A 24,550-nucleotide genomic window follows, 5' to 3' on the forward strand; every position below is an offset into this window, starting at 1 on the left:
AAAACTTGAAAAAACTATTAACAAAGGCAAGGTTTGACCTCAGCAACAAAAATCAAACATTCACTGTATCCAAATGCAATGATAGCCGATGCGGCACATGCCGATCAATCCATACCGGCCCATATATGAACACAAAAACAGGGAAAATATTCACCAATGCGAACATGAACTGCAAAAGTAGAAATCTAATCTACTGCATCAAATGCCCTAATTGTGAAGAATTGTACGTTGGCCAGACAGGTAATGCACTATCGGAACGGTCACGGGTACATCGACAACAGATTAAAAACCCAGAAGTCCGCCAAATACCACTGAGTAACCATCTAGCAACATGTGGTCATCAAACTTTTATTATATTTCCATTCCATAAACTTTACAACCGGAATGAAATTGAAAGAAAATGCAAAGAAAAGGACTTTATTAAGAAATTCAAACCCACTCTTAACAAACAATGATTAAATCCATCTTACTTGGGGTTTAAAAATCTTATCCCTGTAACCAAAACACAAAAAATCTCTCAGATATCATCATTTCTATAAATAGATTTGGCATCATTTCTAAGAACAGCCAAACACCTACTGCGGTTTAAAAATCTTATCCCTACAACCCACACAAAACAATAAATTAAAATATCATCATGTCTAAAAATAGATTTAACATCAATTCTAAAAATAGCCAGACACCTACTGCTGCCATCCAAAGGAATTGGTATAAAAGACAGAAAACCAGCCAACTTATTACAGTCTGTTAAAGACTGTCATACCGGCCATGACGAAGGGAAATAGCCCTGAAACTCGAGTCGCCTTTATATATATATATATTTATATTTATATATATATTTATATATTTGATCCCTTATATTGAACACTCAATATTTCATCTACATTCAATAATTTATTTCATGGTGCCATCCATTTTTATTTTATTTTATATTATATATTGTATATTATATTATATATTGTATATTCCATATTCTATACCCCACATTAGTTCTGCAGGAATATAAATAAAACATAAAAAACAGACAGTGTTGGAACTCTTTTAAGCAAAATAATATATATATATATATATATATATATATACACGTGCGCGCATACATAGGCAGTATAGGCAGTATATAAGTTATGTGACATAAAGTCTCTTTTTGTGCATGTGTGTGTAAAGCTGGCTGAATCATTAATACCTATATGTACGTCGAACAAAATGCTTAGTAGCATTTTTTCAGCTCTTTACGTTCTGTGTTCAAACGCTGCCGAGGTCGACTGAGCCTTTTATCGTTTCAGGTTGTTAAAAGAAAATACCAGTGAAATATTGGGTCTATGTAATATACTTTTTCCGTCTTCCTAAAATTGCTGGCCAAAAATGAATCGATGTATGCATATCTGTGCGCGCGCGCCTGTTTGCGTAGGCTGAGGCAGAGTTCTCCAGGAAGCAGGGAAAGGGACAGTATGTAAATCCGTTGGGTCAGAGAATGAGAGGTAAAGTAGATTTATTTCGAAAATTAACGGGGAAAAATCATTGAAAACTGAATTACCAACTATGTTGGTTATATTCAAATTAAAAGCATAAATAGCGTGAAGAGCGAACTCTACTCATGCGCCTTTGAAAACACAACCTTAAATAAGTTGAGTACAGAATTGATTTGATAAGTATTTTACCTAAAATATACAGATTTTTCGGAAAGCGATATCATTATCCCTTCAACTTACATCAGAATTCTCTCTAATGCCTCCTTTGATAAGCGTTAAAATTTGCAAACTTAAGTAGTTGTTTTTTTTTTCTACTCTAGACACAAGGCCCAAAATTTTAGGGGAGGGGGCAGTCGATTAGATCGACTCCTGTACGCAACTGGTACTTAATTTATCGACTCTGAAAGGATGAAAGGCAAAGTCGACCTCGGCGGAATTTGAACTCAGACGAAATACCGCTAAGCATTTCACCCGGCGTGCTAACGATTCTGCCAGCTCGCCGCCTTAGCTAGTTGTTTTTTTTTTGTTTTTTTTACACCAGATTAGTCTTCGATAAGTAGAAGTATATTTTATCATTTATCTCTTTTATTTGTTTTCAGTCATTAAACTATGGTCAAGCTGGTGCACTACTTTTAAGCTTTAGTTGAGAAAATCGTCACTATTATTTATTTTAGAATGCTATTTATTCTATCAGTCTTTCGCCGAGCCGCCAAATCACGGGGACCTAAACGAACCAATATAAGTTGTCAAACAGTGCAGGAAGGGACATACACAAACGTGATGGCACACAACCATATAATGTATGTATGTATGTATGCATGCAACAATAATAGAATCCTACACAGTTGCCAAGCAGTGAGACCAAATCCAAAACCATGTGGTTGCCAAACTACTTCTTGACCACTCCCAATGTACACTGGCACAATGTACCGAGTATTATATTATATTACTCGACGTTTCAAAGCGGCGAGCTGGCAGAATCCTTAGCACGCTGGATGAAATGTTTAGCGGCTTTTCGCCCGTCGCTACGTTCTGAGTTAAAATTCCACTGAGGTCGACATTGCCTTTTATCCTTTTGGGATCGATAAATTGAGTACCAGTGAAAAACTGGGGTCGATATAACCGACTAAACCGCACCACCCACCACATTTTAGGCCTTTTTCCTATAATAGGAAGAATATTACTAGATATTTCATTCTTTTCTGTAGCCATATGTAGAAGTTTATTATGTCGTGAAGTTACTGAAATACATTTTAGCCTCACCATCCGAACTGACTCGATTGTGGAATGTGTCATTGTTATAAATCAGTAGAGTGCGATTTGAGAGCGATTCGACAGCTATTCGTAGTGACTACTTAGAGCCATCTTCTTATGTTTCCAATTGTTCCGTCTGATTTCTCTTTTTATTGGGTGTCGTGCAGTATGATGTTAGAAGCAGCACAAAGTTGGTTGCATGACCGTATCAGCATCATTTCCACGGTAGTTTATATAGCGACTAATGACAATATGGTTAAATGTCAAACATCTTCCTCAATTTGATATCCAATGTCTTCCTCAAGTTGATCGATATATCAAACTCCACCCTTTCTGACAATATGAAAATGGATTTCTTGAAAGCAATCTCTGAAGCTGTACTTCTCTATGGCTCTTAGCATGGACTCTGAAAGAGAGGCCTAATTGTTTGATAGTACATACACAAAGATGCTGGAAACAATAAGTACCTGTTATACGGAGTTATTGCCTCTTTCGAGTTTTGAACCTGATGGTATAAATAGCTAATGATTTAAAAGTTATCTATGAAAAACAAATTAATTATAGACATTGAATGAAAGAAACTAATATCTTATGGTGTAAATAATTTAAACAGCTAATGGAAGACCAATAACATTTTCACATGCCCTTGTTTTATACAACGTTATACTAGAACTAAGCAGTTGTTATAAAATATGTTCAAAATTGGCACCAACAGTTAGATGCCGGACTAGTACAATCATTAGAATATTGGTATGTAATCTTATTCTGGGTTGATACATCACTCTGTTCAACTCCGTTTGTCATCCTTCCAAGGTAGAAAAATGCACATAACTCTTGTGCGGCGAATTACTGCAAACGTTTGCGGGTCGGATGAGGTAACGAGATATTTGTTGCTGCTATTTGTGTTGTGATCTCAAATCTCACAGCCGCCAACTAGGACAGTATAGTTCATACGCCGTTCAGTGTAGAACAACTACCTAGTTTATTGTCTTACATGGTTCATTGGTGCTTTTAGCGAAGTTCTCCCCGTTTCAAGTATTCAGCTAGAGGATAATTTCGTTAATACTGTATCGGAGGCTCGTGTAAAAGGAAATGAGTAGTGCCCTTCTGCCCTGACTAAACGAAAAGAAAAAAAGACTCAGTGAAAATATGAAACAAAGTGAGCAACGCTTCAATATTCCTTTAAATATACTTTAATTATTCAGCATACCTTTCTTTGGTCCTCCTATAACTGAAGATGGAGATGAAAATTTCATATTTGTCACCGATTTAAGTTCTACCATTAAATCAGTCCCGTTTTCTACGAGGCAAAAGAAAAAAAGAACGATGGTTATAGGATAGTATAATACGAAAACTGACACGTTCTTGATTCACAATAAAATCACTTCACTAACATTGACGTATTGTTGTTGGCACTCCGTCGCTTACGACGTCGAGGGTTGATCCGATCAACGGAACAGCCTGCTCGTGAAATTAATGTGCAAGTGGCTGAGCACTCCACAGACATGTGTACCCTTAACGTAGTTCTCGGGTATATTCAGCGTGATACAGTGTGACAAGGCTGACCCTTTGAATTACAGGCACAACAGAAACAGGAAGTAAAAGTGAGAGAAAGTTGTGGTGGAAGAGTAGAGAAGGGTTCGCCATCATCCCATGCCGGAGCCTCGTGGAGCTTTAGGTGTTTTCGCTCAATAAACACTCACAACGCCCGGTCTGAGAATCGAAACCGCGATCCTATGACCGCGAGTCCGCTGCCCTAACCACTGGGCCATTGCGCCTCCACAACATTGACGTATAAAGACCAGTGATACACACACAGACACACACACACGCACGCACACACACACAGACACAGACACACACACACACACACACACATACATACACACACACGCTCGCACACACACACTCACACATGCACGCACACGCGCACACACACTTACACATGCACGCACACACATATTCTTTCAATTTCAGAAACATACACACTCCTTCACTTTCACACACACGCACACAAATACACATAAGAATTACAGATATTTCACACGAATTTCACACACACACACACATACGAATTACATAAAGATATCCTTATTACAACAGCTGAACAACGAAGCTGCATACACACTCAATTCGAGAGTTTCAATCGCAGAAATTCATGTCACGCTGTTTTTTTTTTTTCAAATCTTTCTTAAGCAATCGACAACTTTTAAGAAAATCTTTCACCAACTTGTGCAACTATGTCATGTATTGTTTTGCAAAACTTTCATATATGCAAAGATTGTAGTCACTCGGGTTCGAGAAAGACGGTTATGGAATTTCTTGGTGGTGTGTCTATAGCAATTAAATGTTCGTGTAGCACAATTAGCTGTATCTCTCAAACAAAGCGACATGACCAGTACATCAACAGAGTGGGTCACACGTTGGGCAGAGTGATTGTGCAGTGATACATGCATATATATATATATATATATATATATATATATATATATATATATATATATATATACATGTATAAATATATGTATATATTTGTATATATATATGTATATATATATATATGTGTGTGTGCGTGTGTTTGTATGTGTGTGTGTGTGAGTGGAGCACATAATTAGGAGTGAATATTTATAAAGATATTATTGTTATTATTATCAAGGGCAATATAAATAATTGATCACAGCAATAATAATATAAGTGTTAGCAGGCCTAAATTAGCATTATATAGTCATATAATTAACACTTATATGATAAGGGCATATGAATGTGCCGGCCTGCTAGACATAAGAGTTAAAACCTTGATTAAACCATTCATAATAACGCTGAAAATAACAACAGAAAGCAACAAGATTCCTTCGTATACTTATATAACAGAACGCTATATATTTGTTGGTTTAAATACATTTATTATTGTTGTTGTTTTCATAATTATCATTTCTATCGCTTTCCTATTAGCGGCGGAAGCCTCTTACGTTTACAATCGTATTCTCTATATTTTACTTGATGTGAATATACATCAAGAAAACAACAGCATTACGGTATACTTCTGCAGAAAGTATCTTATATAGATGTAAAGCATTTAAAAGCATAGAATTGTACCAGTAGCAGAAGAATTGTACCAGAGGAGGTGGAATAGGTAGATCCGGAATTTTTGCGTTTTTCCGCCTCTACTGATATAGAAAAAATTATTAACAAATCGCTGGTTTTACAATTAACTGACGGGCTGAGCAAAAAATCCTTATTAGCGACAGAAGCTGCATTAATTCAGGGCAGGTTTCTAAATATCTTATTTAAAGTTGATGTATGATAGTGAACTACGACCACTGATAATCCGCAAAGACTTGGATATTCGGGTTTAGAAATTCAGCAGTCACTGTTGGATGCTTTTCGCCAGCTATTGAGTCTATTGTATGCTTTTATGCAATATACGTTTATACGAGATGCTTTCTCAAGAGAAATACCGCAGTGATGTGACTTTCTACGGTATATCTACTGTAAATAAGATGCGCAGAATGCTATTTGGAAATAATCCTGTTTCCGACGCTAATATCGAAGATTTACCCCGCCCACCAGCTTTTCATTAGCCTTTTAAAACCCCACTTATTTCAGAATCTATATATATGGTTTTATTTGAACTAAATTTCATCGAAGGAAAATGCCCTAATTTGACAAATAACATTTTTTAAATTATGAATGTGATTGAGATATCCATAAATGTTCGCTTATTAATTGATGTTGTATACTTTCTCCATTAATATGAATGATGCGAGGATAAAAATGAAACTCAGTAGGAATGTTATTAATTCATCCTATAACAATTTTAATATCATTACTGACCTGATGCAATAAGAGGGGAAAATATATCAAACTGTCCTCCATATTCCGAACTGACAATATTACATGATAATGTCTCAAAAAATATGTTGATGTCAGATCTTGTGCGACGGCTTTTCAAATTAACGCAGCAATCGTTCACGAGTAAAATACTTCCTGGTTCTTCTTCGTGGCAAAATAAACCAATACTCCTGTAAAATGAAAAGCTTATTTTACTTTCTCTGTGTTAGGAGGTTTAAACAATATATATCGTTATATAACATGATACCGTTTTATTTTACTAACACCCAATTCACTTTACACTGCACTGAACTATAATGCGGTTCAAGCACTTCATATTTATTCCTCCTCTCACACACACACACACACACACACACACACACACACACACACACACACACACACACACGGGCACATATATGCATACATAAATGTGTTCTTGTGTGTGCCTTTGTGTGTGTGTGCATGTATGTGTGTGTATGTGTGTATGTGTGTGTGTGTGTGTGTATGTATTAGCAGTTTCATTTGCTGTCCTTATACAACCATTATTTTCACAATAACATGGCTCGTCAGGTTTTGTGGAGTAAAGTCTATTATTCCATCATTGTATATTGATTCTTAAAACAAAAAGATTGGAGTAAACAATTGTGTTTTGTTCTCGTGTTTTTTCTCCTTATTTGATTTACTCTTTCATTGATTTTTATGTTTGAGAGGGTTCAGTGTTTTCCTGTTCGTTTACTGATGGAAATACATGTGTGAAAGTATATTTGATTGTGTCTATTTTACAAAATTTAATGACGTATGTCTGCATGTGGGAGCATGAAGAGATCAATTATGTGTTGTGTTGTTTTTCATTGATTTGTTTTGGTATGCCAAGGCTTATAACATTTCTAGAGTGCAAACACCGCGGAAGTTCATTGATACACACACACGCGCGCGAGTGTGTGTGTGTGTGTGTGTGTGTGTGTGTGTGTGTGTGTGTGTGAATACTTTATTTAAAATTACTTATGTGATCTTGATTTAAAATTTTGGCACAAGGTCAGCAGAGTCAGGGGATATGCATGTCGATTACATCGACCACAATGTTCAACTAATGCTTACTTTACCGACTCGGAAAAGATTGAATGCAAACTCGACTTTGGCAGAATTTGAACTCATAACGTAAGTATGGACGAAATGCAACTAATCATTTTGTCCGGCGTGCTAACGATTCTGCCCGCTCACCACGGTTAGTTAATATGTAATATTATTGTTTTTTATATTATTTCTTAGACACCAGGTGTGTGTTGCCAGTGTTTAGCGAACTCCTCCAACGACTGTTTGAAATTTAATAAATATAGAAAAGCCCTGAAAGACCAATTTTTAAAGAAATGAATAAAAATATATACTTAATCGCAGCACGCACTCGCATGTGATGATGTATTCTTAATTTCCTTAAAATCATACCAACAGCAGTAGCATTAAATCCAAATAAGAGATATTCTTCCTTTTTTATTCAAATATATGTCCTGCCTTAATTAACGATAATGTCAGAGTGACCTCCCTTGCTTGTATACTTTTTAAACTGTTGCCAAGCAAATGAATATGCAATAAATGAAACATCTGGCAATTTACCCCATAAACTAGCTAGGCTTCAAAAACTAATAAATGGAAAGTTCTTCTCAGTAAATAAATTCACACGGTTGCTTTTATTATGAAAACACAAATACAAAACACAAATACTCTGCCACCCACAGTCTTCCATATTTTCACAAACACGCATGCAATTTGTATAAAACATTTTAACGAAATCACAATCATAGAGATGGTACCAAACACAAAACAACCCGTGAAAACATCCGTATCAAATATATACTACCAAATATAAAGTTTTGTCGCCGCTGTTTTCTGAGAGTCGTTTTTTATATGGAATAAGAGTCATCACACCACATTAGGTGAAAAGCTGTTATGATGGAATTAATTATTCACGTATAGAAACGGAATATCTAGCTATCATCATTAATGCATATACACACAAGCATACTCACACACACACACATACACAGACGCAGACGTACATGCACACATACACACACATACATATACAAACATACACACAAACATAGTTGTGATAATGAAGTCAAACCAGATAGTGATATTTAGAAATCATTTAGTATGTACGTTTTAAGTTTGCGTAATATACACTAAGAAATCCATCGATTACGTAAACCGTTATCATTTCAAAATATTAAGAAATTTATGGAAACATTTCAATACGTATGTGGCTAGAGTGGTAAGGCGGCTACTATGTTAGAAGTTAACGCATGTAAAAAAAAAAAAAATTCAGAAGGAAAGAAGAGGAGAAAGAGAAAGAAAAGTGGATAAGGTAGAGAGGTATATGTGAAGTGATATAGTGGGAAGGTGTAGAAATGATGAGAAAATATTATTGCATCTTTGTTCGTCGAAATTACCTACTCCTTGTTACCATAATTGTATGCTTTCCACCACGTTCTAGCAATGAGAGCGTTAGTCTTTAGGAGCAATAATTCAAGGTACGTCTTCATGTTCTAACTAGATTTAAACACTGCCATCGAGTATTGAACACGGAACTTCGTCCACTGAAAATTATCCGATAACAAATTAACTGTTTCATCGGAAAAAATCTCACCTCGTTTCCTCGGCAGAATATAATTACAGTATTTTTCGTGTTCGGCAGGGGGAAACTTTTTAAAAAGTAATCGTATCTTCTCGTCATTCCAATTTTTACATTCTTCTTTGAGGTTTCCTTCATATCTTCTAAAGTATGCAGAGAAAGTAGTACCTTATTCCGAGTTATGAATTAAATTCTGCAATTGAGTTTGCTACACGGTCTGACGAGAACGAGCCCGAAGCATTTTCAGACTTCTTCCTTATTATTTCCAGCAATTTTAGCATTGTCGTTGTTGCTCTTGTAGTTGTTGTTGTAACTGCTGTTGTTCCTGTTTTCCTAGCCAATTAGATCGCAACTGGCACTTAATTTATCGACCCCGAAAGGATGAAAGGCCAAATCAACTTCGGCGAAATTTGAACTCAGAACGGAGCGATGGGCAAAATACTGCTAAGAATTTCGTCCAGCGTGCTAACGCAAGCCAGTAAGTCTTCCATGTTAATGATCTTTTTTCTTTGATTTCGTATCAAAAAAAGTTTTAAAATCCGAGGCAAGCTTCGAAAATCTCGTCGCCACTTTCATATTCTAGACAAACGCTGGATGTATAATTTAACGAAGCGGAGGTAAAATTAATGTGTTCATATGATGTACTTTGCGAGACTCCAAGACGCCGTCTTAACATCACCTACTGACGTCTCGTCTCAACCAATACGCTACACTTCATAAGAGTTGGCTAGTTCATTCTTCCAGACACCCAGAGGTGTCAATGACTCTCGCTGCAACAAACAGATAGATAGATAGATAGATAGATAGATAGATAGATAAATTGGGAGGTAGGTAGGTAGGTAGGTAGGTAGGTAGAACATTTATTTACACGATATCTAAGTAAATAATGTTTGCTATAAACATAGATTTAAAATATTTATACATCACTTACTTCACGTATCTTCCTGACAATATTTGTTCAGTTTGAAGACGCAGGCTGTCAACTGTAGAACCCTCATAGTCGTAAATTAATGCAAGAACGTCGGGATGCGTGGCACTGAATAGAAGCTGTTACAGAAAATAATGTCATAGAGCAATGCCTAAGATAATAACTACAATGTCACATAAGGAATCGTGATCTTATACATTTATATATGTCATAATGCTTATGATATTACAATTATCATAACCATCATAATAATATTATGATCTGTTATGCTTTAAACCCTGAAGTACACTTTAGAGAACGTGATTTTGTTTCACTACGCCCTTTGAGTATCCAAAAGGAGGCAGATATTGCTTTTCTGCTCGCGGCTGAAAATAGCATTGCTTCTGTCAATTACTGAGTCACAGACACTCAACCATATGGCTGCTCGCTTTTGCGTATTATAGGGAAATAAAAACAAAATCGCGCCATTTATAGATTACTTGCGTGTTCAAAGGGTTATTATAGATATGGGTTTCAAATTTTGGTACAGAGCCAACAATTCCGATGAAGTGACTAAGTCAATTACATCGACCCTAGTGCTCCATGGCTACATATTTTATTGAAAGGCGAAAGGCAAAGTTGACTTCGGTGGAATTTGAGCTCAGAACGTAATGACGGACGCGATGCGCTAAGCATTTTGCCCGGAGTGTTAACGATGCTGCCATTTCACCGCCTTGGTTAATATTGGTTTCAAATTTTGGCAACGGCCAGCAAGTTTGGTGTTGTGATAATTCAATTACATTGACCCCAGTACTGAACTGGTACATATTTTATCGGCCCCGAAATATGAAACGCAAAGTCGACGTCGGTAGAATTTAAAATCAGACATAATGACGGACTAAGCATTTTGCACAGCATGCACATACTTTTGTCAGCTCGAAGACTTACAATAGTTTCAAATTTTGCTGCAAGGGTAACAACTTGCAGGGAGGGGATAAGTCGATTACTCGACCCCAGTTTTCACCTGATACTTACTTTTATCGACCCCGAACAATTCCAATCGGTTAAGAATTTGGTGTTTATATGAATTGTCGGATAAGAGTTCACAATTTAATAATTTAAGGGTAAATAAATTTGGTAAAAATTATTAGATAATATAAATATACAAATTAAGGTAAAGGATATCCTTTACGGCCAACGTATATGATACATAGATTTTACATATAACCTTTACATGTAATTTTATTCACTTATAGCAAACATTTATTTGTATATTTATTTGTTGTATGCTCTAAATTATACTTTAGAATTTGTATTGATTACCTAGATGTGTTACTTCTATAATTTCCCTTATGTGTGTGTGCGTGCGTGCGTATTTATATATGTATATATATATATGTGAATATATGCTTGAATTTGTATATGTATTTATGCACGTAGGTGTGCATGCATGTATCTGCATCACGCCGGTGTCTGGTGAGTCTATCTGCGCTAAGTTATTTAACCAGACACTCTACTGCTTTTCAAGAAGAACGTATTGTTAATTTTATTAAAGTAACTCTTACCTCGTAACCTGCTATTCTAGAGGATATCAGTACAATACGTGAATATTCAACGTTTACGACTCCGTTCGACTTTCTGTTTGAGAAATAACATGATGTCATATAATCAGTGAAATAAACTTGGTTAAAAAAAACTTGTTTAAACACGACAAATAAATCATTGTTTTAACGATTGTTAAATTATTAATGCATTAATACTGCTTTGTCCTTATACAGCACACCAGGATATATCGTTTGATTTTAAGCTAAACTAAATGTAATAGATGCAAGCAACTTGACATTATGTAGACGATTTTCATGTTCAAAATAAAAGAAAGATTATTTGCACTACTTTATGTCTTGCTTTAGATTTCATGAACGACATTGAACTCACTTTTACTTTTCCCGTCGACTTTTAAACAAATCACGCAGAATTTAATTAATTCGGATAGATGGATTTCATAATACAACTCATTTTTTCCGGTTTTATTTTATTTCTATATCGTCATGTACTGCAGAATGTATCTGAAGATTTTAGAAATACCGTCATAGGGAATATAGTCGAAGACTAAATAATAAGATAGAAGTTGATATTGCGAGCATTGTGCTTGCGGTCATAGTGATACTCATTAATTTAAAAGTAAGCTCTCTGTAAAGAAACATGCAGTTCCTATTTACCTCTGCCTTCACCTTATTTATGTTACAAAAGCCTTTGAGGAACTCGTGAATATTACCTGTTTACTCAGTGTGAAATGGAAGCGTTACCGCTACAAAGAATGCAAACTATTGCAAGCAAAACCATCTTAGTTGGTTTGTTGTTCTTGAAGCTGTTATTGGCTCTGAGTCCCAGATTAGCTCCAAAAAAAGCCCTCAGAAAAAGCATTCTAAATGTGGCTATCTCAATGTTTTTTGTATCTACAACACTACATTAACTGAAGTGATATACTGGTTTCAAATTTTGGCACAAGGCCAGCAGTTTCGGGAAAGGGACTAAATTGATTACATCGACCTTAGTTCTCAACCGGTACTTATTTTATTGATCCCGAAAGGATAAAAGGCAAAGACGACCACTGCTGAATTTGAACACAGAACGTAAGAAGGACAAATTGCAGTTAAGCAGTTTACACTGGGTGCTAACGATTCTGCTAGCTCGCCGCCTTGATGTGTTCTTCTATTAAGAAGGTAATATGTGATTATCGAAGGAAAATTTAGCTGTTATTTTTTGTGGGTCGAATGACGATGAAAACGTTTTCACACTGGCTGATAGATGTAAATAAATTCATGGATTGAAGTCTCTTTATACTGATCTCAGATTCTTTTCGGCATAAAATATAAGCAACGACTAATGGATTTTGACTTTCTAACACACAAAATTATCAATTTCTTATCTCAATCTGATTACAATTTCACTAAGATCAACGCTAACAGTAAAAACAGCATCAATAATAATTATCAAACACACACAAAAAAAAAGGGGTAAAAGCATTTACCTTTGTATTGGATTATGAAAGGACAAATCCCAGTTGAATTCCCAGGGCTGTTCGATAAGGTACCGCAGCCGAGTTTCATTGAAGTTTTCTATAGCTTGTGTTTCTGACAGTAGCAATCGGGAACGGTAATCCACTTTTTCTAGCGGTTGCTGAATAGTATTCTACAGATAAATGAAAACTGTATTTAAAACACACGATAAATTAGTAATTAAGCGTAACAGCTTTATTCAGAATATATTTTCAGTCAAAAGAAGAACAGAAATTCCGCTACTATCATGTAAGGAGTAACGATCTAATATCGATTATCAATTGTAACTATTTCAGTTTTGTTATGCGAATCATGCTATTTAGAAAGACATACGTGTCACAACAAAATATATCATTATTAGTAAAGAGTCAGGTATAGCATTGACTCACACAATCGAAAGTCCTCTACACGTAAAATAAGCCTTTGTCTAAGAAGTTTTTTTTTGTACTCCTTTTTCATTTTCCTCTTATTATTATTTTGCATGTTTCTGTCTAGGGTCCGTGACCATGTTCAAGCAACATTTTGCAGAGTCAGTTTAATATAATGACTTCAGAACTCTTTCCAAGCCCTCTATTTATTCTTTTGTATCTTTTACCGAACCACTAAATTGCAGGGACGTAAATAAACCAACACCGATCGTCAAGTGGCTAGGATACGACCACAAATGCACAAACACAAGCACTCACATATATGAATGTATATATATATATGTGTGTGTGTGTGTGTGTGTGTGTGTGTGTGTGTATCTCTATCTATCTATCTATCTATCTATCTATCTATCTATCTATCTATCTATCTACCTATTTGTCTATCTACCTATCAACATTATCTATCTATCAATGGTGCAATCAATTAAAGATGCGATTTTTCTCCATTATTGTTGTTGTCTTATACTCCCAATTCCATGGAATTCTTCTATGTGATATTTGGATTTACTTGCATACATGAATTACTTTGGATGTTAATCCTGCTTGTATTTATTCGTATCTCTTTGATATATTTACCGAAAGTTTTCTAATATTCAGTGCTTTATAGTTATCTGTCTGGATTTATTAAACCCTTTTACTTCTTTTATATATATGTGTGTGTATGAGACTGTGTGTTTGTGTGTAATAATGTATGTATATATATATATATATATATATATATATATATATATATATATATATATATATATATATATATATATACGAAGAGTTTCACACCCAACTCCGCCGATCAAATTCACTTATATGGGATTGACCTAAAGGAAAAGAATAGAACTTGCCCAAAACGCCGGGAAATGGAACTGAACTCCAAACCATGTGATTTCGAAAGCAAATTCTTGTACAGACATCTACGCTCCTTATAATATATATGATAGGGTGAATTATTTATAAGAGATGATGAATTCAGCACATAAAATATTCTATGCATGAAATTGATTCCATGATTATCGAGGAATTACTTTTATATACAGTCTAATATTGGAAACTTTCCACCAGAAGATTTACATAAGAAATCAAAAGAAGATGTAATTGGTAATGTAGGGTCTGATGGTAACCTCAACGAAGGTCAACATTGCACCTATTTGGTCCCCGACCATGTTCTTTCGTTATATTTCTGTTTTAACGTCAGGAACGTTAGACATTAGCCTTAAGTGTGGCCTTTAGCGCAGTGGTTTTCAAACTAACAAATACTACTTTTTTCAAAAACGTGATTAAAATATTTCGACAGTCCTCTAACTTCTATATTAATGTTTCTGTTTTATCATTCCTCGATAATCATGGAATATGTGTATGAGAAACAGATTTCACATCCAAATTGTCCTTTCTTAAATAAAGATGTTTGACAAAATCATTTAATTGGAAACCGTTTTTATCATTAAATATGATGATTTGTCCTCATCTTTTCAATATTCTCAGAAAACACCGAATTGGTGTACTGTGCATAATGTATCAGACGATATCGTCTAAAACGTTGTAACAAAACTGCAGTTGTTAACAATTAATTAATGCAATTATTATTATAATATTAGTTATGCCTTGATGGTACAAACCATAGACCTTAAGCATGAACAACTTACTAACGAGCTGAGTTGGTCTACCGTATGACTTATATTGAGAGAACGTTTAACAAAACTGTTTTCTTTCGTATGTATCTTCCACTTGTTGTAAACTGTGGTGTAAGGCTGAGTGGTCTTATAGTTGGCGGTACTCTGAATATTTTGTTCAGCTCCGTAGAGGAAAGCATAAAATGATTTTTCCAAGTCTTTTGGCTTGAAATCGGGACCTTTCCATGCTGGACGAATACTGTATAAAGAACCTGTAAATAAATATTGAATCAACTAACAAAGCAATAAACGTGTGAATAATATTATAAATCTCGAGTTGCTTTAAATATATCTGCAAAATGTGATTCTAGACTTTGACAGTCTTTATATTTAAGCGATATACATGACAGCAATGGACGTCAACAAAACGCTCATTAATGTTATAATGTTTTCTTTTTTGCGGTAAACCGGCACCTACGTTTTACAATACATTGCCTTGCAAGAGAGAAGTATGTCTTCTACTATAGAGATGTATTGGGAATTGAATTAGATTACGTGTGTCAGCTAGCGTAAGACATATAACCAATGATAACTACCGGTTCTTTGTTTTCGTAATTAGTTCATATTTGATTTATTTGGTTGGTAGGCAAGCTACTTACCACACAGCCACTCCTGCGCCTATGTTCAGAAATATTCCAAAAGTACTCATCCGTTGATTTTAAAATAGAAAAATTACATTCGCTACTTTAAGACAGTAATGTGTTGTTTAAATGGATTTTTTTTTTATCCCAGTATGCAGCAACATACAACAGCAATGTAACGATTACTTTGTTCACTTAGAGAGAACTCCGTTGGTTGCTGAGATGTTCATTGAAACCAATAAATTCAACATAGTCGTTCAAATGAATCGTTTCTTTGAGAATTTAAATGGGTGACATATTTACTCTAAGATATAGGAGCCAACATATACATCTCTCATTATAATTATGGTACAAAACTTAGTGAAAAATAATTGGCTACTATAGGGAACAGGGAGTTTGATCAGATAAAAAGGCGTTCACCTCTCTCAATGAAATAGGTCATTAGACATAAAGTTGTGATTAGACACGTTCCAAAATTTGTAAATTCGACAACAATAAAGCGAGAAAATTGAAATTAATTACCTTGAGTTCCTGAGGAGTCGTATTTGGTAAATGATGCTGATCTTTTCCGTCTCCTAGCATCTGTGCTATCATTAAGCTGATTATTCTGAATATATATGTATATATATATGAACGTATGTATATATGTACGTAAGTGTCTATCTATCTATTTATCTATGTATATTCTTTTATTCTTTTATTTGTTTCAGTAATTTGACTGCGGCCATGCTGGAGCACCGACTTTTGTCGAACAAATCAACCCTAGGACTTATTCTTTGCAAGCCAAGTACTTATTCTATCTATCTCTTTTGCCGAACCGCTAAGTTATGGGAAAATAAGCTTTTGAAAGGGGTGTGTAAAACAGCCAATTCACTGGTACGTCAATTGAATACCACATAAATAGGCGTATAATGCAAATTACAAACAATAAATTAAGTAGAGAGATTCAATTGACAATCCAATATTAATTTATATTATAATGTAACATAATATACTATGAATATAATATAATATAAGATAATATTAAAAATCATTAAAAAAAGGCCAAAAGAGCCAACAATTTGTTTCGACTAATATACATTATTTGATATATAAACAATTCATATTCATTAAGATAAGTCTCTTCAGAGCTTTTCTTTAAAGACAGACGAAATATTCCGTGTGAAAGCACGGCTTGATTGTAAAAAATATTAATCCAAATGCCTATGTTCATGAGCTTGAGCGTTAACTTTTCAACTACATAACAATTACGATAAAAAAAAACAACAACATCGTGACGAACAAAATAATTAATTGAATAGAATCTGCAACTATCGAAATATATTTCTATATATCTCAAATAATATTAATCCAAATTTGTTTAGGTCGAAGACAATCTTTGGTTACTATAATAACATACAACAAAAATATATAAGTATATGAATTATCAGGTTCTTACTTAATCTTCCGTCCCTCTCATTAATCACATTAATACACAAACATACACATACACGCATACACACACACACATACATATATATATATATATATATTATGTATACATATGTATGCGCGTGTGTATAAGTGTTTGTAAGCACATGCATAGGTACATATTTTGATTTATCATTTTGCAAGGAAAACGTTAACAGTAACTTGTAAGTTTCATCTTACTCACTTTCATATGGAGTGAAGAAGATATGAAAGTCGAAACTTTGAGGTCACTCTCATCCTCTTCTTTGTAATAGTTCTATACAATACTCTACTGAAAAGTATTGCGTCATCCTTCAGTTTAATGTTTACTTCTTTGTATATAACAACATAAAAACAAGGATTGATGTATATGTTTCTCTATATGTGATATAATTTTTTATTCTTTTGTGCGTGAATACACTTTATATACAGTAAGATAATTTTGAGTAGTAGCTTACACTAGCCTTGAAAATTAATTACTCATATTAAAATATGTATAGTGTCAGTAATTTGGAAAAGGGGAAGTATTTAGGAAAATAACACTCCGACGTGTTATTATCACGCTTATCATTATCGTTCAAGCTCATTTATTTTCCAAAGACCCATCCGAAGGTGTAGATCTGATGTAATCAAAATGTGAATGCTTGGCAAGTAACATAGAAGCACACCTAGAAAGGGCATTAGATTTATTAAAATGTATTCATTTTCATCATTGTGCGCGCTTCAGCTTGTCTGTAATGCTTCACGGAAAGGTTATATACGTTTCAATATTCTTTCCTTTTGTATTCTATTCAGTCATTGGTTTGAGACCATGCTTGAACATCATATTCAACACTATAATTCAATTATATCAATCATAAATCTTTATCTAACGCTTAAATTATTTCTACTACGATCTCATTACACTGACGTAATATTTAGATTTAGAATGACGAAGGAAAAATACAAGAAACATCCATGAAAATATCTTCCACCCGCGTAAGGAACCGAGACGAAATAGAGAACAAAGTATAAAATTAGCTTCTTGCCTTTTCTGGAAGTATGTATTCTATAGTGCAGACACAGGTAATGTAGTGACGTTTCCAGTTTCCATATTCATCAGGATTTGTATTATATGGAAGGTACCATCCTCTTTTGATGCATTTAGGCATCCAGATGCTCTCCTGGATAACACAAAAGAAGACAAGTAAAAACGAAGTAGAATATATATATCAAGCTAAAAACATTTATAATACAGGAACATCATTAAGATTTAAAAAAACGGTAAGTTATAAATTTATAGTACAATACTAATGCGCAGGCTCGGATGTGTGGTGACTAGTTTGCTTTTCAATCGGAAGTGCCTTCTACTATAGCCTTGGCCTGACCAAAGCCTTTGAGTGGATTTGATAGACGGTAACTGAAAGCAGCCCACCGTGTAAAAATGTGTTTGTGTGTGTATTCATTGACGTGTTTCAGTAATTTGACCGCGACTATGCTGGAGCACCTCCATAATGGGATTTAGTCGAAGAAAATCGAAACCAGGACTTAAGCCTGGTATCTATTCCATCGGTCTCTTTTACCTAACCGCTACGATTCGGAAACATAATCACACCAGCATCGGCGGGCGAGAAAAATTCAAACACACACATGAAAACAGCACACACACACACATATATGTATATGTGTATATATGTATATGTGTATATATGTATATGTATATGTATATATATATATATATATATATATATATATATATATATATATATATATATTGTTGTACTTGGGGATGGTCATATTGCCAGTTTAGCCAATAAAAACACACGCACTGTATATTTGGTGTTAATTTTTTTTTTTTCAGCTTTATATTACATTAATCTTAATCTTAATCTTATTTCGGCCAGAGTTCTTTCGTCACACTTCTGTGACCTCATCAGTGGTCCTTTGTTTCCTTCTTTCTTATGTGTGTCTCACCTTGCTAACTATCAGCCATTTTGTATACAAAATGGCTGATAGTTAGCAAGGTGAGACACACATAAGAAAGAAGGAAACAAAGGACCACTGATGAGGTCACAGAAGTGTGACGAAAGAACTCTGGCCGAAATAAGATTAAGATTAAGATTAATGTAATATAAAGCTGAAAAAAAAAAAAAAATTAACACCAAATATACAGTGCGTGTGTTTTTATTGGCTAAACTGGCAATATGACCATCCCCAAGTACAACAACATCTGTTTCAACACACGATTTCACATAAAAAATCTTGCAAAACAAATATGTATATATATATATATACGTGTAAATGTTTGCGTTTCTGTTGGTCCTCTACCATCTATATATATATATATATATATATATATATGAATATGTGAATATATGTCTCTATATATATGTGTTTTTGTGTATATATGTATATCTAAGTTTTGTCATCTTAATAAATTTAATAATGTAGAAATTGGAAAATTAATTTTTTAGTGGATTAATTCAGAATATATTGAATCTTTCTAGTGCAAATTCTTGTAGTTACTGTAAAATACATCATTAGTAATTTAATATTAATTACATATTACAAATAAGATGTCTTCATCATACGGAATAATTATATATATACAAAAATACATTCATTTAATTTATTAATTAATTGATGATCATGATGATGATGATGATGATGATGATGATGATGATGATGATAATAATAATAATAATAATAATAATAATAATAATAATAATAATAATAATAATAATAATGATAAGGAATGCCCTGTTGATGTACCAGGCAGTGGCTCTCATGGCTTCTGATCTTAACTGAGTAGAAGTGTTATCATGTACATATTTTTGTCTTGTTATACTGATGGGCTACACCAAATATTCTGCTCAGTACCACAGATTTGCCTGTCAGTTGCTTGATCTTAACCGGTTGAGTAAGTCCTTTAGTGGCTGACAAGATGTACATCTCTGATCACGAGCAGAAGTAGCGGGGAGCATCATAGCCATGTGTTGAGTGGAATTCTTTGGGTTTTGGATAATTCACCTGTGGAAACATGGGTGTTTTGTTCGTCATCTTTAAACAACCTTTATTCAGGGAACTTTTGAGCAGGATGGGCTACTCAGCCTGAGGAGATGGTCGAACTTACTACTTATTTTAGTATGTATGCTATCACATCTGTAAGGAATAAAGGTTCAGACGTCCTCGGCACAATTTCAACTCACAATGCAAAACAGGAAGATGGCTGAATACCGCAAGTATTTTCTCCAACACTCTACAAGTCTTGCTCATCCAGCCACCTAACACTTCTAAATGTTGCTTTCAAATGTTTGCGCATTACCAGCAATGACTTGGGAGAGAGTATGTTGATTACAGCTACCCAATTGTTCAACTGGCACTTATTGTACTTAGCCTGAATGAACGACAATCTAAGTTGACTTCAACAGAATTTGAAATCAGAATGTAAAGACGGACTAAATGGCGCTAAGCATTTTGCTCAGCATGCTAACGATTTTGCCACCTCGCCGCCTTAACACATCTAAATATAAAATTAGCTTCTACACAGACATTAAATAACGCATTTCTGAAGAGAAACATTGTTGCTAGATAGGAAACTTGTACATGACTAGTACATATTCAGTCAATACGAGGTCGATGTACATAAATGATTAGGTATAGTGGATGAAATGCGAGGTCAATATTGAAAGGATTTTGAACTTAAAATGCTGATATTTGAAACAGAAATACTATCAAGCGTTTTCTCCTGTGCACTATTGCATCTGGCTCGTTGCTGGCTTCACAGATTACAATGATAATCTGATTAAATACATTAAGTTCCTATCAATAGAGACGAGCTGTATTGATTTATAAGTGATAATCCTTACAAAGCAAATATTGGAGAACAGAGCCATGTAATCTGAATGCTTGTAATAACTACAAGTGCCCAGGCGAGACTCTAAGTGGTCATGTAATTTACTAGTAAAAGCAATAAAATCTCTCTTAACACTCTACTTCTTCAAAAAGGAAAAGACAACTATGGTTAGTGTATTCTGAGGTAGAATGTGTCAGATCAAAAAATATGGGAGCATCACAACTGGAATGTCTTTGATATTAAGGGTTGCTCCATTAGGACTAATACGTAACTAAATATGTAACGATCAGATGGTTGCTACGTGAGGCGTTTTCTAGTTACGATAGCTATTATTTGAGATTATGCTAAATACTATCTCCTGAAAGTAACATGCATACCTAAAAAGCAAGTGTAACGTCATAATATTTGTTATGCTGTCTTACATACGACAAGATCTTTTCAAGATACGCTTGAATAAACTTTTCCTGAAAGTAATCCCTTCGTGCCCCCATCTTTTTCTCTATGTCTATTCCCATATCGAAATTTTAAAATTGTTCGGTGTGATTCAATTCAATGCGCGTGTTATTTCTAGTTAACAAAGAACACTTCAAAACAACCTCGTTTGCACAATACAATACATTCAATAGGGAATGTTTAGTTTCATTGGAATTCTAAGAAATATCTATGTTGCTGTGTATTCTAAATGAAGGAACCTAATTTCTTTCGTTGTTTAGACATTGGTAAAGTCTGATCGAGCAAACCTATGATTAAAAGCATTTCATTAGTGACCATCACGATTTATATTCAGTAATAGTACATCTACATATATAATACTCAGTGTCTTCTACCAATCATCTTTCTGATTGCTCAAATGAGTAGGAGTTACTCTGTGCGTTTGTGGGGAGCAAAATATTTAGACACTGTGAGATTCTGTTACGTGTTAGACATTTAAGTTGAATATGTAAAATATTACTATTGCATATAATTTAAATGCGAATATGTAAAATGTTACTTCACACAATACGAATGTCGATATTTGAAATGTTTCTAAATATACATGCGAATATGTGGTAACTTACTACATCACAATATTAATGTCAATATCTCAAACGCTAGTACAGTATAAAATATGTATGTAAATAGGTGAAACATTATTACATCCCAATATAAATGTATACATGTCAAAGGTAACTATATCACATAGCAGGAAAGAAAATATACGAAATGTTAGTACAGCACATAATACAAATGTGAATATGTGAAACGTTACTGCAGAACGTAACACAAATATAGATATGTGAAACTATACTATTACATACAATATTAATATCAACATGTGAAACGAAACTACTACACATTATACTGTGAACGCAAATTTGTGAAACGATTTTCAATTGTTTGTGGTCTACAATTTGTGGTTTTTTATGGTGATGTGTATAAATACAGCAACTAAGCCTTCTAGGGAGATAAAATAATCATTACCTACTTATAGACAAGGCAATACATTTCTAAAGAAGAGTGTTAAAATCATGATGATATCAGGGTTAACAGTATATCTAAAATTACTGATGTAAAAACTTTGTGTTGCCTAATTATGTTGTAAATCATGCATTATCTCAATAAACGCCCACTCACAAATACCATGCATTATCTCAATAAACGCCCACTCACAAATACCATGCATTATCTCATTAAACGGCCACTCACAAATACCATGCATAAGCTTCGAACATACACTAATAAATTCAAGTTGCATTGAATTTAATACTTAACAATATATGACATGTTTATACTAAAACACAGATTGGTATGTATTCATTTAATAGTTGAGAATAGCATATAATCCGTTACTCACTTGAAATGCAGTTCAAGGAATACAGACCAGTGGTTTTATGTAGAGTTTGATAGGAATTTTACAATTAACTGTGTCAACCTAAACCACGTAACAACAAACAATGAGAAAAAGTTAGCGTCTTACATTTTTTGTAATACTTTGCTATTTAATATTTTAATTTAGCACTTTACAATTAGCAGTTTAGCAATATCCTATTAGCAATTTAACACTTTCCTATTTAATATTTCAACATTTCAGGGATTTCCTGTTAATAAATTGTGAAGGATTTACTGCAAATGAAAGTCTTTGCCATCCAAGATATGATTGCGGCAGACTATTTTCTAAAAGTCCGTTCGAAAGACTGAAATAACGAAACACTGAGCAAAAAAGCCAGTTATTCGTATCCTGTCAGCGCTTATATATGTACCTGTGACAAAGCATCAAATTCTCAAAGATGAAAACCACTGTTTCTATCTTACTTTTAGATTTCGGCTCTTTTTCTGCTCTGCATTGCACCCCATCAAAGACTTTAGACTAAATATAGCCTAATTGGAGAAGGCGCTTGTCCTAGTGGTTAGACTGTTTCACTCACAATTGCTAAGATCGTTGGTTCGATTCCCAGACCGAGCGGTGCGTTGTGCTCTTGAGCAAAACACTTCATTTCACGTTGCTCCAGCCCGCCTTCGATAAAGGGGAAATGTTGGTCAGCTCGCCATTCGAAGGCTGAAACAATACAAAGCGCATTGTAATCCGCGATGTATAACAACATCTGATAGAGTGGTCGGTCACGTGATCAGATGATAGCCTAATTCATCTTGATATAAATAAGTATTATGTCATTTTCTGATATGAAAGACAAAAATATTGAATAACTGAGATTAAACTCTTAAACCATCTACATTTATGAAAGACTAGTATCCTGTTATAAGGGTACACATTAAACGTTCAGGATATTCCAACCGTTTCGCTTTTTAATAGACGAAACACCCATTTTGAACAGAATGTAGAAAATTCATAAACCACAAAGTAATCGTATTCTCGAAAGACTACATGTTGCTAAAGCAAACGTTTTCTTTGATTTCGAAATCTTTTTATTTTTCTTCTTTACTACGATGTAGCATCTTTCGTAATCTTGACTTTTGCTAATTAAAATGTAATCATTTATAAAGAAAACCCATGATTACTCCGTGAGTCTATTGATCACTGTATATTACTTCTCCATTACTCTCCATATGTTCTCGATAATTCTTGTGTATATCAGACTCACCTGCTATGTTTTTTCATTGCTCAAATGTATGTATATATATATATAAATGTGTGTGCATGGGTGTGTTCGTGTGTGTATGTATATGATCACATGCACACAAACACATACATACATGTGTGTGTGTGTATGTGTGTGCGTTTGTCTGTGCATGTGTATCTGTGTGTGTGTGTGTGTATGTGTGTGCGTTTGTCTGTGCATGTGTATCTGTGTGTGTGTGTGTGTTATATTTGTTGTTGCTCGGCATAATACATATATTCTAACGTGGTTCTACAAACTGTCGGTTCATGAATAAAAGATGTTATCGCACTCTACTAATTTTCAAAGTTGAATGTCTTATAGACAATTACTTGAATGTGAAGAC

General features: G+C 34.3%; 1 protein-coding gene across 2 annotated transcripts in view; it reads right to left on the minus strand.

Annotated features, from left to right (window-relative positions):
- LOC106873511 (epithelial cell-transforming sequence 2 oncogene-like) overlaps nt 1-24,550 on the minus strand; it is a 146,125-nt gene that overhangs the window by 103,396 nt on the left and 18,179 nt on the right. For both annotated transcript variants that reach the window (XM_089363759.1, XM_089363758.1), the window contains 8 exons: nt 18,303-18,437; nt 16,348-16,432; nt 15,218-15,456; nt 13,125-13,285; nt 11,659-11,731; nt 10,118-10,233; nt 6,558-6,745; nt 3,934-4,023 (listed from right to left, as the gene is read on the minus strand). In XM_089363759.1, the coding sequence (XP_089219885.1) occupies nt 3,934-4,023; nt 6,558-6,745; nt 10,118-10,233; nt 11,659-11,731; nt 13,125-13,285; nt 15,218-15,456; nt 16,348-16,432; nt 18,303-18,437 (1,087 nt within the window). The remainder of the gene's footprint in view (nt 1-3,933; nt 4,024-6,557; nt 6,746-10,117; nt 10,234-11,658; nt 11,732-13,124; nt 13,286-15,217; nt 15,457-16,347; nt 16,433-18,302; nt 18,438-24,550) is intronic.

The sequence above is a fragment of the Octopus bimaculoides genome, chromosome 15 (genome assembly GCF_046866305.1).
Source record: "Octopus bimaculoides isolate indiv1 chromosome 15, ASM4686630v1, whole genome shotgun sequence".
In the NCBI taxonomy this organism is placed as follows: Eukaryota; Metazoa; Mollusca; class Cephalopoda; order Octopoda; family Octopodidae; genus Octopus; species Octopus bimaculoides.